General features: G+C 39.8%; 1 protein-coding gene across 4 annotated transcripts in view; it reads right to left on the reverse strand.

Annotated features, from left to right (window-relative positions):
• Rad54b (RAD54 homolog B) overlaps positions 1–17,466 on the reverse strand; it is a 140,234-nt gene that overhangs the window by 108,405 nt on the left and 14,363 nt on the right. For all 4 annotated transcript variants that reach the window (XM_045144691.1, XM_045144692.1, XM_045144693.1 and 1 more), the window contains exon 3: positions 13,115–13,283. In XM_045144691.1, the coding sequence (XP_045000626.1) occupies positions 13,115–13,283 (169 nt within the window). The remainder of the gene's footprint in view (positions 1–13,114; positions 13,284–17,466) is intronic.

Raw genomic sequence — 17,466 nt, forward strand, 5'->3', positions numbered from 1 at the left:
CTTTCTTTCTTTCTCTCTCTCTCCCTGCCTATTTCTGTATCTCTCTCTCAAATAAATAAAAATGTTTTAAATTTTTTTTAAAAAATGGAAGGGAGGAAGAAGGAAGGAGAACAAAGAATAACACAATAATAATAAAAAAGAATAACAACACATGTGCCTCATTATATAGTTCATCATAATGGAAAACTATCTGAAAGATTATGGAAAATAATTCTCTTTTTCTATATAGAAAATACAGCTCTGACTATCCAAGAATTCAAAGCTTCTTATGTTAATTCCCAAGAATGGTTCAACAAAGTACCACAATCTAGATAGTTCAATGCTATAGAGTTTGTTATCTCTGAGTCTGGATTTTAGATGTCCAAAATCAAGCTATCAGCAGGGCCATGATCCCTAAAGGCTCTAGAGGTGAATCTGTAGTCTCTTCCTAGCTTCTGGTGTTTACCCACAATCCAGAGAGCTCTCTGGCATGAGGCTACATGAACTCCAATCTTTACCTCCATTATCACATGGGCTTTTTGTCTGTGGATATGTCTGTTTTCCTATATAAAGACACCAATAATAACATTCAGGGTCCCCATAAACCAGTATAACTTCATCTTAACATGATTAGATCTGTGAAGACCCCATTAAAAGTTAAAGTTGCATTTATAAATATCACAGCTTAAGACTTCATACCTTTTTAGAGAGCAAAATTCAACTTTACTACATGCCCCTTCTGCAGGATTTATGTTTCACAAGCACCAGCTAAAATGAATGAGTTGGACTGTTTTTAGGTTCTTTTAGTTGACAAAGAAAGCAAACAAATCAGTTTATGTGAAAATAGAATTACTAATAAACTGAGCATTAAGCATTATTAATACTAAATTTTCTTTGTATAATAATGTATGATTATTTTAAATTTTTTTCATTTTCTTTGTTGACAACTTCCATAATTTTAGACAATAACATATAGTTATTCCCTCCCTCCTTCCACTTTCTCCTTTGAAACTCCATTCTCCACCATATACCTTCCCCCTCTCAATCAGTCTTTTATTTTGATGCCATCATCTTTTCCTCCTATTATGATAGTCTGGTGAAGGTAGTGTCGGGCACTACGAGGTCATGGATATCCAGGCCATTTTGTGTTTGGAGGAGCATGTTGTAAAGAGTCCTACCCTTCCTTTGGCTCTTAACATTCTTTCCACCACCTCTTTCTCAATTGACCCTGGGCCTTGGAAGGTGTGATAGAGATATTTTAATGCTGAGCACTCCTCTGTCACTTCTTAGCACCATGGTGTCTTCTGAGTCATCCCAAGGTCACTACCATTTGAAGAGAGAAACTTCTCTAACCAAAAATGAGAGAAGCATTATTATATGGGTATGAACATTAAGAGAAGTGCTTACCAGGCAGTTTGGTGAGCACAGTATGTACATTTGGGCAGACACCAGCAGATGATACATCCCTAGGGCGCATGACTACCCTTATTATAGGTTTTCAGTATTGTGGATATATTCCATCCGATGCAGCAGGCATCTAGTTCAATTAGAGAGCATCTGGTTTCTCTCATAACAGACATGCCACTATTGCCCCCATTGGCTCATTTGCCAATCTGGCCAAATTTAAGGCTTGCAGTGTCCACTGCTGAGTATCTCCACTAGTGATTGCTCTTGCTCCCATTGAATTGCATGCAGCATAGCTTTTTCCAGCTTTCTGTCAGCTGGTCTACAGGGAGGAGGTTTTCAGCTCAGCTCCAGCAGGATTTCAAACTGACCTTGCAGCCCAAGTATGTGGAGTCTTCATCAATAGGATATTACCATCTATTCCTGGTGAGAAACCAAAAGCCTTGGCAATGGCCTGTAATGTTTTGGGGGCATCAGTAACCTCCCTAGCCAACAATTCACTGGAAGGTATCCCATTCCTAGCACTGAAAATTTTCTGTTAACTATCTATGACTTCTGAGTATTCCACTGTCCATAAAAGTAGGTTTCCATATGATTTATTTATATCTTTTTAGATTTTGATTAACCCTCCCTCCACCTTTCCTTTACTCAATCTCTTCCCCTGACCTCACTAAGGCTTTTTCACCCCCATTAATCTGTTCTTCTACTTACATATATACAATATTATACTATTAAGTGCCCCCCTTCTATTCTCCTTATATTCCCTTTAGAGTTTACTGGCCTCTGCTACTGAGTTTTATTCCTACTCACATAAAAGTCCAAACATTTAGCCGGGCGTGGTGGCACATGCCTTTAATCCCAGCACTCGGGAGGCAGAGGGAGGAGGATTGCCATGAGTTCAAGGCCACCCTGAGATGACAGAGTTAATTCCAGGTCAGCCTGGACCAGAGTGAGACCCTACCTCGAAAAACCAAAAAAAAATACAAGTCCAACCATTTGTAACTAGGATCCGCATATGAGAGAGAACATATGCATTTGGCTTTCTAGGCCCGGGTTACCTTACTAAGCATAATTGTTTCCAGATCTAGATCTATCCATTTTCTTGCAAATTTCATTTTTCATTATCACTGAGTAGAACTCCATTGTGCAAATGTGTCACATCTTCATTATCCACTCATCAGTTGAGGGACATCAAGGCTGGTTCCATTTCCTAGCTATTGTGAATACAGTGTCAGTAAACATTGTTGCACAAGTATCTCTAAGGTAGTAAGACAAGTCCTTAGGATCTATGCCTAAGAGTGGTATAGCTGGGTCATATGATAAGTCTGTTTTTAGCTGACTCAGGAACCTCCACACTGATTTCCACAATGGCTAGACCAGAATACATTCCCACCAACAGTATAGAAAGGTTCCTCTTTTTCCACATCCTCACCAGCATTTATGGTCATTTGTTTTCATGACAGTATCCATTCTGACAGGAGTAAAATGGCATCTCAACGTAGTTTTAATCTGCATTTCCACGATGGCTAGGGATGTAGAATATTTTTTAGATGGTTATAGGCCATCTGTATTTCTTCTTTTCAGAACTCTCTATTTAGTTCCATACCCCATTTTTTTTTATTATGCACAGTGTGTATATAGCCATGTTGGTACCATCATTAGCCTCCTCCCATCCTCCCCCCTCCGAAGGGACCCTCCTCATTGGGGAATGTGGGTCATGCATTGTGGGGTTAGCCATCAATTATGGAGAGGAAGCAATTTTTTAACTGGGTTCTTTTCTTATTATTTAGTTTTGAGTTCTTTGTATATTCCAGATATTAATCCTCTGTCAGATGTATAGCTGGCAAAAATTTTCTCCCATTCTGTAGGTTGCCTCTTTGCTCTATTAATAGTGTCCTTTGCCATATAAAAACTTTCAAATTTCATGAGGTCCCAGCAGTTGATCCATGGTTTTATTTCCTGAGCAATTGGGGTTGTATTCAGAAAGTCTTTACCAAGACCAATATGTTGAAGGGTTTCCTCTATTTTTTCCTCTAGCAGTTTCAGAGTTTCAGATGTGATATTAATGTCTTTGATCCATTTGGACTTAATTTTTGTGCATGGAGAGAGATAAGGATCTTCTACAAATACATATCCAGTTTTCCCAGCACCATTTGCTGAGGGAGGTTTCTCTTCTCCAGTGAGTATTTTTGGCATTTTTGTTGAAGATCAGTTGGCTGTAGCTACCCAGACTTATATCTGGGTTCTCTATTCTGTTCCATTGATCTACATGTCTGTTTTTGTACAAGTATTATGTTGTTTTGTTATGATGGTTCTGTAATATAGGTTAAAATCAGGTGTGGTGATACCACCTGCCTTATTTTTGTTGCTAACAATTGTTTTAGATATTTCAGGGGTGTTTCATTTTTATTGTGTGTGTGTGTGTGTGTGTGTGTGTGTGTGTGCACTTCCAAATGAATTTTTGGATTGTTTTTTCTATTTCCATGAAGAATGACACTGGAATTTTGATGGGATTGCATTAAATGTGTAGATTGTTTTTGGTAAGATTGCCATTTTCACAATTGATTCTTCCAATCCAAGAACAAAGGATGTCCTTCCATTTCCTAGTGTCTTCTGCAATTTCTCACTTGAGTGTTTTAAAGTTTTCATCGTAGAGATCCTTCACTTCTTGGTTAGGTTTATTCCAAGGTACTTTATTTTCTATTTTTTGAGGCAATTGTGAACGGGAGTGATTTTCAATGACATCCTCTGTGTCTTTGTTGTTAGCATACAAGAAGGCTACTGATTTCTGTGTGTTTATTTTGTATCCTGCTATGTTGCTAAAAGTTTTTATCAGCTCTAACAGTTTGATGATAGAGGCTTTAGGGTCCTTTATGTATAGAATCATGTCATCTGCACATAATGATAACTTGATCTCTTCCTTTCCAATCTGTATCCCTTTTATGTGTGCCTCTTGCTTATTGCTATGGCTAAGAATTCCCAGTTTCCATAGGACTTATCATCAAGAGATGTTGGATTTTGTCAAATGCTTTTTCTGCATTTATTCAAATGATCATGTGGTTTTTGTCCTTCAGTCCATTTATATAATGTATAACATTTATTGATTTGCATATGTTGAACCATCCCTTCATCGCTGGGATAAAGCCTACTTGGCTGAGGTGCATGATCTTTCTGATATATTCTTGTATTCTGGTTGCCAACATTTTGTTGAGAATTTTTGCACCTATGTTTATGAGCAAGATGGATCTGTAAGTTTCCTTCAGTTCTATCTTTGTCTGGTTTCGTTATCAGGTTAATGCTGGCTTTCTAAAAAGAGTTTGGTAGGATTCCTTCCTTTTCTGTGTTATGGAAAAGTTTGAGAAGCACTGGTGTTAGTTCTTCCCTGAAGGTCTGGTAAAATAAATCCATCTGGACCTAGACTTTTTTTAGTTGGGAGATTTCTGATAAATGCTTGCATCTCTACACTTGTTATAGGTCTATTTAAGGGGTTAATCTCATCTTGATTTAATTTTGGTAGGTCATATAAATCAAGGAAATCATCCATTTCTTTCAGATTTTGAAACTTAGTGGAGTATATGTTCTTATAGTATGTCCCTATGATTTTTTTAAAATTTCTCTGGTATCTGTTGTGATGGTGCCTTTTATGTCTCTAATTTTATTAATCTGTGTCCCTTCCCTTTTCCTTTTAATCAGATTTGCTAAAGGTTTATCAATCTTAAATATTTTATTTTTTATTTATTTGACAGAGGAAGAGAGGGGAGAGAGAGAATGGGCATGGCAGGGCCTCCAGCCACTGCAAACACTCCAGATGCATGTGCACCCTTGTCATCTAGCTAACACAGGTCCTGGGGAATTGAACCTGGGTCCTTTGGCTTTGCAGGAAAACTCCTTAACCACTAAGCCATCCCTCCAGCCCAGGGTTTGTCAACTTTGTTAATCCTTTCAAAGAACTTTCATTGTTTCACTGATTCTTTGGTGGGGTTTTTTTTGTTTCTATTTCATTAATTATTGTCCTAATCTTTATTATTTCTCCCTGTCTAATGATTTTTGGTTTATCTTGTTCTTCTTTTTTCAAGGCCTTAAGGTGAAGCATTAAATTGTTTACTTGCAACTTGTCTTGTTTTGTAGTTCTTCTGGTTTCACCATTGCTCTCTTGCATTAACTAATATTTGAGTATGGTTTGTTGTTTTCCAGGTTCCTTATATCTATGCTTTTCTTTCTCTTGAGCATGAAGGATCCTTTCAAGTATTTTCTGTAGAGTTGGTTTTGTCTTCAAATATTCCTTTAGCCTGCTTTTGTTGTGGAATATCCTATTTCTCCATCTATTTGAATGGATAGCTTTGCAGGATAAAGTAACCTTGTTTGACTATTACTATCTTTCAGAACTTGGACTATATCATTCCAAGCCCTTCTGGCTTTTAAAGTTTGTGTTGAGTAATCTGCTGTGATCCTGATGGGCTTGTCTTTGTATGTGACTTGATTTTTTTCTCTAACTGCTTTTAATATATTTTCTTTGTGGTTGGAGAGATGGAGATGGCTTAATAGTTAAGGTGCATGCCTGCAAAGCCTAAGGAGCCCGGTTCAATTTTCTAGGTCCCATGTAAGCCAGAGGCACATGGTGGCACATGCATCTGGAGTTTGTTTATAGTGGTTAGAGGCCCTGGAATGCCCGCTCTCATGCTCTCTCTCACTCTCTCCCCCTCCCTCCCTCCTTCTCTCTGTCTCAAATAAATAAAAATAATATCTTTAAAAAATTAAATATATATACATATATATGTGTATATATATATATATATATGTATATTTATTTATTTATTTCTCTTTTGTTTGTGTGCTTGGTAGTTTAATTATAATATGGCAAGGAGAGGTTCTCTCCAGGTTTTGTCAGCTTGGTGTTCTACAGGCTTCTTGTATCTGCACTGGCATCTCTTTCCCAAGTTGGGGGAAGTTTTCTTCTGTGATTTTGTTGAAAATGCCCACTATGCTTTTGGAGTGAAATTCTTTCCCTTCTACTATACCCTGAATTCTTACATTTGATCATTTCATGGTGTCCTGAATATCATGAAATTCCCATTCATACCTTCCCATTAGTTTGTCTTTCTCTTTGTTGTACTGTAATAGATCTGCTACCTGGTCATCTAGTTTAGATATTCTGTTCTCTCTTCCATCTATTCTACTGGTGAGACTTTCTACAGAGTTTTTATTTGACTTACTGTGTTTTTCATTGCTAGTATTTCTGACTGCAGTTTTATTATTTCTATTTCCTTATTCATATCTTGTATTGATCTCCCTATTTCATTAAATTAGTTTCCTGTGTCTTCTTTGCTTCCTTAGATTTCATCTTTGATTTCTTTGAGCATATTTATAATCATTCTTTTGAAATATTTCTCAGGCATTTCCTCTAGATCATTCTCACTGGAGGTCATTTCTGATGGATTTATACTTCTTTGGTGCATTTATATTGTCTTGATTTTTTGTGTTTCTTGTATTATAGAGATTTAAGCCAGGCATAGTGGCACATGCCTTTAATCCCAGTACTCAGGAGGCAGAGGTAAGAGGATCACCATGAGTTCAAGGCCACCCTGAAACTACAGAGTGAATTCTAGGTCAGCCTGAGCTAGAGTGAGACCCTACCTTGAAAACCAAAACAAACAAACAAACAAAAGAGATTTCTACATCTTGGATTAATTTAATGCTTGGGCTTTCTAATTATCTGCAGTATTATTAGATGTATCAATCAATCTGACATTGTATCTTCAGGGTAAGAGCTACCTTGTGTGCTAGGTGTGGCACTTAAAACTCTCAAAGTAACCACAAAAGTGACCCTAGGTGTTGGGTGTGCCTGATATGAGAGTAGTCTGGTAGGCTAGGTGGAACAAAATAAAGGCAAATTCCAAAATTTAACTGAACAATATACACATTCAATGAAAACCAGCCCAGAGTATTTATGCAAGAGTAGGTATTAATACAAACAGAGTCAAAGTCCTAAGGATGTGTGTTGCCCTACACTCTTAACCCTGTCAACTAGAAGGCTGAGATTTCTGATCTACAGAGGGTTCCAAGTTCAGCATGTGACCAAGTGAGACCCTGCCCAACAAACAACAGAAGAAGAGACAAAGGCATTACAAATCAGGAAGCAACAAATGACAAGCCAAAAACATACCTTATTTAAGAATGGCAAATTCAACCATCCATCAGACTTAACACATAATTTCCCTGACATGAAAGATGCAATTAGCACTTCCAATGCAAGCCTATATTCAGGGTTTTATGGCAGGTACTGACCTGGTATAAGCCCAGTTACCTTTTGGGATGGCTTTGGTCTCAGTTATACTGTGCGACCCTGTGGGTCCCTTTTAACTGCGCTGTAGGCTCAGGTACACTGGCTGGGTTGGTGGTTTATTGCTCTGATGGCCTGTGCCAGGTGCTGTGTAGGTAAGCTCCCTTCCCCAGGTCTCTGGTGCTTGCTGGTCCTTATACTGGTGGTGGGGAAGGGGAGGCTGTGGATGGTGGATGAAGTTCTCCCGCTGGTCCTTGCGATCCTCTTCCTCAGGAGCCAGTCCAATGGTCACTCCCTGCTATTCTCCCCTTCACATTTCTAGAGTTTGGAAGGAGGTTGGTATGAGTGGAAAAACCCCCTTTCCTGGCTTCTCCTGTGGCTCCAGCCAAGCCTGGTGGCCATGGCCACGCAGACCTAGTGCCACCGTGGCTGGAGCCACTCCTGACTGCTTCTGTGGTCTGTGGAGAGTCTGGATCTCTTCTACTTCTCTGCTGTGGTTGATAATTTTTGTATACCTTCACTTTTTAGTAGAAGTACATATTTTTCTGGATTTTTTTATTTTTGGTTTGTTTTGTTTGGGGTTTTTTGTTTTGTTTTGTTTTTATTTTGTTTTTTTCTCCCCTAGGCTGCTTTGGCATGGTTTCTATGCCACTATCTTAACCAGAAGTCTTTTCTTGGTTTTTCAATGTACAGTCTTACTCTAGGCCAGGCTGACCTGGTATTCACTATGTAGTCTAAGGCTAGCCTTGAAATTACAGTGACCCTCCTATCTCTGTCTCCTGAGGGCTGTAATTAAAGGCATGTGCCACCACGCCAGGCAGGAAAAAGCATTTAACAAACATGGGGCTAGAAAGATGGCTTAGTAGTTAAGGCACTTGCCTGCAAAGCCTAAGGGCTCATGTATGACTGCCCAGATCCTACATGAGCCAGACACAGTGTTGCAGTATACAAGGTTGCACATGCACACGAGGGCACACACACCTGGAGTTCAATTGCAATGGCTGTAGGCCCTGGCACGCCAATTCTCTCACATACACATTTAAAAAGAAAAAAAGAAGGCAATCTGTTGGACTTGCCTCCAAAATAATTTGTAAAAAATACAATAATGGTATATTAGTTTATTTGGGGAGGGAGTCTTTCTTTCTTTTTTTTCGGGGGGGGGGGAGTTCAAGGTAGGTTCTCACTTTAGCCCAGGATGAACTAGAATTCACACTATAGTCTCTCAGGGTGGCCTCAAACTTACAACTATCCTACCTCTGTCTCCTGATTTCTGGGATTAAAGGTGTGTACCACCACACTCAGAAGTATATTGTTTTATTTATGGAAGTTGTCAATAAAAGTTTATATATACCAAAAGTAGTGAAAGATGAGGTAGCATGATACATGAAACTATTTTTTCTTCTCTTAAATATATTTTTATTATTATATTGATATATTTCAGAGAGACAGATAGAGAGAGAATCGGTGTGCCAGGGACTCCAGCTGCTGTGAATGAACTCCAGATGCATGCACCACCTTGTATATCTTGCTTATGTGGGTCTTCAGGAATTGAACCTAGATCCTTAGGCTTCACAGGCAAGCACTTTAACCACTAAGCCATTTCTCCAACCTGCAACTAGTTTTTGAAAGGTTCAGGAACGGAAGACAGGACTGAGGATATAATGGTAAAGAACCTGCTATATCTAGGGAGATGGCTCAGTGGTTAAAAGAATTTGTTCAGCAAAATTGCTAACTCGAGAACTAGGGAGACAGAGGCAGAGGGAGGAGGATCCCTGTGAGTACAAGGCCATAAGAGACTACATAGTGAATTCCAGGTCAGCCTGAGCTAGAGGGAGACCCTACTTTGAAAAATAACCCTCCAACCAAAAAAAAAAACAACGAAAGTCGTAACTTTTGCTTGTTTGTTTGTTTTGGTTTTCAAGGTAGGGCCTCCCTCTAGCCCAGGCTGACCTGAAATTTATATTCTGTGGTCTCAGACTGGCCTTGAACTCACAACAAAAGAAACAAGAAAAAAAAAATTTCTGACTCAAGTTTGGACCCCCAATACTCCTGTAAGTCCAGACACAAAAGTGGTACATGCACCTCTACTCCCAACATAACTACAACAATTAGAGGCTGACTGGAAAATCTCAAAGACTGTGGGCCAGCTAGTCTGGCTTTCCCAGCAGCAAAACAAGAAAGACCCTGCCTCAAACAAGGTTTAAGGAGAGGCTCAATATTTCAACAGTGACTTCTAAACACCACAGCACATGCATGCCTATACATGCACACACACACACACACACACACACAATAAAAAATAGGAAGGAAAGACGGGAGGGAGGGAGGAAAGGAGAGAGAGAAAGAGGGCAGGCTATCAGTCTAGATGCATGAGGCCACAGATTCAACTCCCAGCACCCAAAAGAGGGAAAGAAAACTACATGAGTTGGGCATGGTGGTGCAAACCTTTAATCTCAGTACTCAGGAGGCAGATATAGGAGGATGGCCCTAAATTCAAGACCATCCTAAGACTACATAGTGAATTCCAGGTCAGCCTAGACTAGAATGAGACCCTACCTCAAAAAAAAACAAGATAGGCTGGAAAGACGGCTTAGCTGTTACAGTGTTTGTCTGCAAAGAAAATGAATGCATCTTTGACTCAACAGGTCCCATGTAGCCAGACACACAGTGACACAAGCACTGAATGTCTCATATGCACACAAGAGGGTGCACACATCTATAGTTTGTTCACAGCAGCTGAAAGGCCCTGGCGTACCCATTTTCTTTCCCTCTCTCTCTCTCTCTCTCTCTCTCTCTCTCTCTCTCTCTCTCTCTCTCTCCTCCCTCCCTCCCCCCCTTCTCTTTCTGTCTCTCGCTCTCAAAAAAAAAAAAGAAACAAACAAATAAAACTACAAGTGAGACAAAATAATATTAATTGTTGAATTCAGGATGCTATTGGACTATTTTTAACTTCATTATTTATGGGATATTTTTCATAACTAATAAAAAGTGGGGAAATAGAAACATGTCTAATTGTAATATACTGGCTGTGTCTCAATTCAGAATGGGGTAGTCATGAGCCCTAGGCATGTAACGTCTGCTGCTGTATGGCTAAATGTATATACTATGCTCACCAAACTGCCCAGTAAGCACTTCTCTTAATATTCATACCCTTATATTAATGCTACTCTCGCTTTTGGTAGAGAACCTTCTCTTTTCAGATGGCAGTGACCTTGGGATGACTCAGAAGGTATCATGGTGCTAGGAAGAAGTGACAGAGGAGTGCTCAGCACTGTAATATCTCTACCACATCTTCCAAGGCTCAGGGTCCATTGTGGAAGAGGTGGCAGAAAGAATTTAAGAGCCAAAGGAAGGGTAGGACTCCTTACAATGTGCTTCTCCAGACATAAAATGGCCTGGATAACCATCACCTCATTGTGTCTGACACTACGTACACAAGACCATTATAATAAGTAAAAGATAATGACATCAAAATAAAAGAGAGACTGTGGTGGTTTGATTCAGGTGTCACCCATAAACTTAGGTGTTCTGAATGCTAGGTCCCCAGCTGATGGATTTTTGGGAATTAATGCCTCCTGGAGGGAGTGTATTGTTGGGGGTGGGCTTATGAGCTTTATAGCCAGTTTCCCCATGCCAGTGTTTGGCACGCCCTCCTGTTGCTGTGGTCCACCTTATGTTGGCCAGGGGGTGACGTCCACCCTCTGCTCATGCCATCATTTCCCCCTGCCATTGTGGAGCTTCCCCTCAAGCCTGTAAGCCAAAATAAACCTCTTTTTCCCAGAATCTGCTTTTGGTTGGGTGATTTCTACCAGCAATGCAAACCGGACTGCAACACTGATTGAGAGGGGTAGGGGATATGACAGAGAGTGGAGTTTCAAAGGGGAAAGTGGAAGGAGCGCAGGCATTACCATAGGATATTGTTTATAATCATGGAAGTTTTTAATAAAAAATAAATTTTTTTTTAAAAATCACAAAAAAAGTTGAGTATCTGCATATAACAAGTCTCCCATCTCCAAGCATTCCTATACACAACAACCTGAAGTGCACTGCTGGTTCAATGGTAAAATTCTCGCTTCCCTGCAAATCTGCTCCAGCAATCCACCACAGCAAACAAAATATTTCTCACCTAAAGCTCTTTTCTCCAAATTAACCTCTCTCTGAATAAGAGGCAGGAGCATATGGGAAGATTGGAACAGGATTCCTAACCCAATGAATCAGAGAAGGAATTAAGGGATTAAAGACTGAGTAAAGGAATTCTCTCCAATTTATCTTAACTCTTAACTTCCTTCTCATATTTAGCAGGGAAGAGATGAGAAACTAATGTAGAACACAAACAAAACCTAAATCACTAGTACAGACTATATTAAATAATTCCAGAGTAAAAATATCATTGTCTGATGAAGAAATTCATGACCAATATAAAAAAGAAACAGACATACATGATTCTTTGTCTGCCTCAGACCTAACAGTACAGAAGAAAACCAGGGAAAAGAGAACATTCACCTGAGGATGGAAAGAAAAGAGGACAAAGAGGATGGGGGGGGGGGCCGCAGAGAAAAGGAGAACAAATCAGAGACAGAGTAGCAGCAAAACTAGAAATCCCAGAGCTTAGGGATTTCTAAAATGATACCAGCTCCAAGTTTTTCTCATTCTCATTCTGACATTAATTACATCTTGTAAAAAGTTATAAAGCACATAAATGGCAGGATAATGGCCAACCAGGAAAACACAGAATTCTTTGTTCACACACACACACACATACACACACAAATATTATTATTATTCATCAGTCACAAAGGGTTAAGTGATTAATGCATGTGCCATTCTGTAACCCAACAGGTGGGACTTACTCCCACAATCTGTCCATTCAACCAAAACTGAATAAACTAAGGCCATTCATCCCAGCTTATTACAAAATTTTTAATCAAAATTTTATACACAATTATTTTAGTACTTGAAGACTTGAAGACCAGACTGTAATTAATCAATAATTTTCCTATAAACTTCAACTATTGCAAAATACAAGATTTTACTGGGTATAGTGGTGCACACTTTTAATCCCAGCACTAGGGAGGCTAAGGTAAGAGCATCACTGTGAGCTTGAGCCCAGACTAGGACTGCAGAGTGAGTTGCAGGTCAGCCTGGACTAGAGTAAGACCCTCTTTCAAACAAAACAAAACAAAACAAAATTTCAATTACATAATTTGGAGATCTGTCTGTTTGCAGAGAGAATCAAATCAAGGAAAATGTCATGCACTGAAATCATGTTATCAATAAGTTACAGCCATAGCTTTCAGTTAACTGATAAATTATCACAACAATCTCAATTGCCAACAATCCTGTAGTATTACATCATCAATGATCAACTACATTAATTATTGGATAATCAATTAAATAACATTACAACATGACTGGTTAAATGTACACTTGATAATAAAAGAACAAACTTACCTATCTGCAGGGGATTTAGTGCCGTCATTGCATGTGTTTGAGAACGAAACTGACCACTGGACTCATCCCCATGGTTAACTTCCTTACTGCTTTCCTCGGAAGGCAAAACATTTGAACTGCACACACCAGGATCATTTTGGGACTGATGAAAGGCATTACTTGTAGTACCCTAAAAGAATCACATATTTATTTACAACAAATTATATCCAAAGTCTCTTATTTTTATCTAATAGATATTTCCATATTTAAAACGAGCTGCCAGTTACTGTACATCTGTATCAAGAATTTTTTAAATATTTATTTGTAAGCATACTTTCCCTTTCAATAATGTAGTAAGTGTACCTAAAAGAAGAAAATCTGTCACTTTTTATATTCCCCATGGAAATTATCTTAGTGAAAACAACCTTTTGGTCCATTTTCTGTACTCCAAATTACCACAGGCAACAATTAACTGATATTCTGTTCTCTAGTCCTGACAGCAACTCCCCAACCCTGGCTGCTTACTGTCTCCTATCCATTCCTTCGAGCCTGCCACTCAACCACAAAGACAGCATCATAGATTATCTGGACTTTGTTAAGACAATACCATTTTCTGTGACATTTATCTGCTGGCTTGCACTTTACTTTTTTTTTTTCTTAATTTAATTTATTAGTTTTCTTTTCAGTAAATACAGGCAGTTTGGTACCATTATTTAGGCTCATCTGTGATCTACCCCCTCCCATTAGACCCTCCTTGTTATTGAAAATGGGTCGTGCATTGTGGAGTTAGCCCCCAGTTATTAGTATGATAAATGTCTCTGAAAATCATGACCCAACATGTAACTCTGACATTCTTTCCACCCCCTCTTCCGCAAGATTTCCCTGAGCCATGTTGGGTTCATTTTTGGTCTGCTTCAGTGCTGAGGTGTTGGGGGCCTCTGAGGCTCTGGCTCTCTGATTTGGTAGGAGTTGATTTTTCTCTGCATTGATCTCCTTCCCCTTTGTGCTGGTATCCAGTTCACAGGAAAACATCACCCTTGCTTATTTCGCCAGTTGTCCTTAGTTTCAGTTGGGCCCCTTCTGAGGTATGTTGGGGCAGCTCTCTTCTTAGGATCTGCATCTATCTTTTTTTCCCTCGTTGTTTGTAGTGCAGCTAGGCGGTCGCCATCTTCGCACTTTACTTTTGGTACCAACTTCTGTTAAGTTAATCTTTACTTTGTACTTCCAGTACCACATTTCTTCATGAATTGCTCTATAACAATGTGCTGTTTTAGAACTTAACAACGTAGTACTATTTATAATCTTAAGGACCAACCAGGCGGTTTTCTGCCCATTCTCACAGATACATTTAGCTAGTAGTTCAGAGGAGCTTGGCTCAGTTGAGACAGCTGGCTGGCTGAACCTCTCTTTCCAAGTGAATATAAAAAGTGACAAATTTCCTTCTTTTAAGTACAGTTACTAAGTTACTGCAAGGGAAAGTATGCAGGTTTTTATTTTGCATTTCCTATTAATGCTCTTAAAACTACCAAAAGCTTAGTAATTTAAATAACAAGTTTACCCCATGTCTGAAAGTCAGAACTCGAGTATGTCTCTCACTGTAAAATCAAAGGTTAAGAGGGCTGAGGGGACCATCTTCCTCCAGAACCCTGTGTGGTGACTTCCTGCACTATGAAAGCCAGCCAGCTGGGAGAGAACTTCCAGTTCCATCCCCACTTGATTTCCCTCTGTCCTGGTGGTTGCAGTTGGTTGCATCTAGTTCTGGCGATCAACTACAACCACCAGCAGCAGCTATAGACTTTATGGTTTGTGAAGCCTCAGGGGCCTATCTGGCCAGCAAGTTAGCCTACTGGTGGGCAGTGAGATTTGCATCCCACAACCATATAGCTCCTGTTAGTGCCCATCCCCATTCATACAGAGTACCTTCCTTTAGATTCCTTAACTGCTGTCTTTAGTGTCTTCAGATGCTATTACAAATCTGTAATACACTCAAGAGTTAGCATTACATAAAGAGATCTTGTATAGACGGTGGGCAGTATGGAGGGATGCCCACTCGTAAGAAACTGGAAAATGGAGCAGAATCCCACAAGTATAGTTTAGGAATTCCAAACTGTTAACTGAGAAATGTTGTGTAATCTGACACCAGAGAGACAACAAGCTTACAGTGACTCTGGTGGCCCTTTCACCTGAACTGTCCTTATTTGCAGAACCATGGTGTGCATGGCAGAAACTGCACAACTGGAAATTCAACTCGAACTTGTATGCACAGCAGCTTATGCTAATCTCCCAGAATTGTGCACTGGGGAATTAGAGCTACTTCACATGGTGAGAAGAAAACTGCACACAATAAAGTTCACCCTATCTGTAAAAGGACTCCTCCCGAATAGAGATTCTCAAAGCAAAACACAGCTGAGATTGAGCTGAGAATTCGTAGAGGGGAGATGGAGCCCTGTGGATTGGGAAGGCTCTTAGGAGAATTCACAACCACTATTAAGCACATCCTACCTAGAGAATAATGTCAGTGTGACACAGGAATTTTGGTCTGTCTTGAGAGTGATGGAGCCTTTCTCGTCACTCAACAGTCGCATAGAACTTCCACTGAGTCAGAGGCCTCTGGATGAGTGAAATCCACAGACCAGAGGATAAGGTTCAGAAAGATTTATCAGATTATAGACAGAATTTTAAAAAAGGAAGGAATATGATGGAGAATGGAATTTCAAAGGGGAAAGTGGGGGAGGAGGGTATTACCATAGGATATTTTTTTATAATCATGGAAAATGTTAATAAAAATTAAATAAAAAATAAAGACAAAAAAAAAGGAAGGAATACAAAGTTCTCAAGGCAAGATGGGGTTTCAGAAGCCTCCCTCAAGACTCAGATTGGGGATGTATGTGAGCCCCCTGGATGGACATCTGGCTTAGCCAGTCCAGTCCTGACTGCAGTTAGGGTCAGGATTCCTGGGAAAGAGCAAACTTCTCAGAAATCTTAATTCTCCAGGAAAGGCCTTCTCAGGACAGGGTATGGAGGGTATATCTCAGTGGTAGAGCATTTGGCAGCAAAAGAGGGCAGAAGGCCCTCCTGAGGAGGCAGAGACAAGAAAAGGCCAGATTTCCCAAAGTAGGATCTTACTCTAGCCCAGACTAACCTGGAATTTACTATGTGGTCTCAGGGTGGCCTTGAACTCACTGAGGTTCTCCTACCTCTATCTCCTAAGTGCTAGGATTAAATGCATATGCCAACACGCAGGGCTCAGTACAGATTTTAAATAAAACATTCCCCTCTTGTGCTGGGTAGATAGCTCAGCCATTAGGCACTTGCTTGCAGTGCCTGACAATCCGGGTTCAATTCCCCAGTATCCACATAAAGACAGATGCACAAAGTGGCGCATGCATTTGAAGGTTGTTTGCAGAGGTCCTGGCATATGTGTGCTCATACTCACTCGCTCTCTCTCTTCTTGCAAATAAAGTTTTAAAAAAATGTCCCTCTCACAATAAGTACTGCTTTTAGTCCAAACCTGGTGGCTCAATCCTTTAATCCCAGCACTGACAGAGGTAGGAGGAGAACTATGAGTTCAAGGCAAACCGGAGACTACAGAGTGAGTTACAGATCACTCTGGGCTAGTAAGACCCTAACTTGGAAAAAAATTAGTAAGGGAGGAAGTAATTTCTGTGAGGGGAAGATGGACCAAAAGAGGTTAATGGAATATATATGTTATAAATGGAGAAAGCAAGTACTATTTAGGGGGTTAAAAGAGTACAAGCATGGGGCTGGAGAGATAGCTTAGCGGTTAAACACTTGCCTGCAAAGCCAAAGAACCTTGGTTCGATTCCCCAAGACCCATGTAAGTCAGATGCACAAGGAGGCACATGCATCTAGAGTTCGTTTGAAGTGGCTGGAGGCCATGGTGCAACCATTCTCTCCTCTATATCTCTGTCTCTTTCCCTCTCTCAAATAAATAAAAATAATTTTTTTTAGAAAAAAGAGTACCAGCATGTTGGGGGAGGAAGGATGAAGGAAAGTAAAAACAAAGTATAATGATATATATGTATTAAAATATCACAATGAAATCTATTTGTTTGCATGTTAACCAAAAAATAATTTGAGTCAGGCATGGTAGTGCTCAAACCCACCACTCTCAAGACTGAAGTAGGTGGATTGCCATGAGTTCAAGGCCAGCCTGGAGCTACAAATGAGTTCCAGATCAGCCTAGGCTAGAGTGAGACCCTATCTAGAAAAGAAAAGAGGGGGTAGAAAAGGAGAATGGGCACACCAGAGTCTCTTCACTACAAATGAGTTCCAGATCCATGCGTCACTTTGTATATCTGGCTTTACATAGGTACTTTTTTATAAAATATTTTTTATAAAAATATTTTATT

This window comes from Jaculus jaculus, chromosome 2 (assembly GCF_020740685.1).
Source record: "Jaculus jaculus isolate mJacJac1 chromosome 2, mJacJac1.mat.Y.cur, whole genome shotgun sequence".
Classification (NCBI taxonomy): domain Eukaryota; kingdom Metazoa; phylum Chordata; class Mammalia; order Rodentia; family Dipodidae; genus Jaculus; species Jaculus jaculus.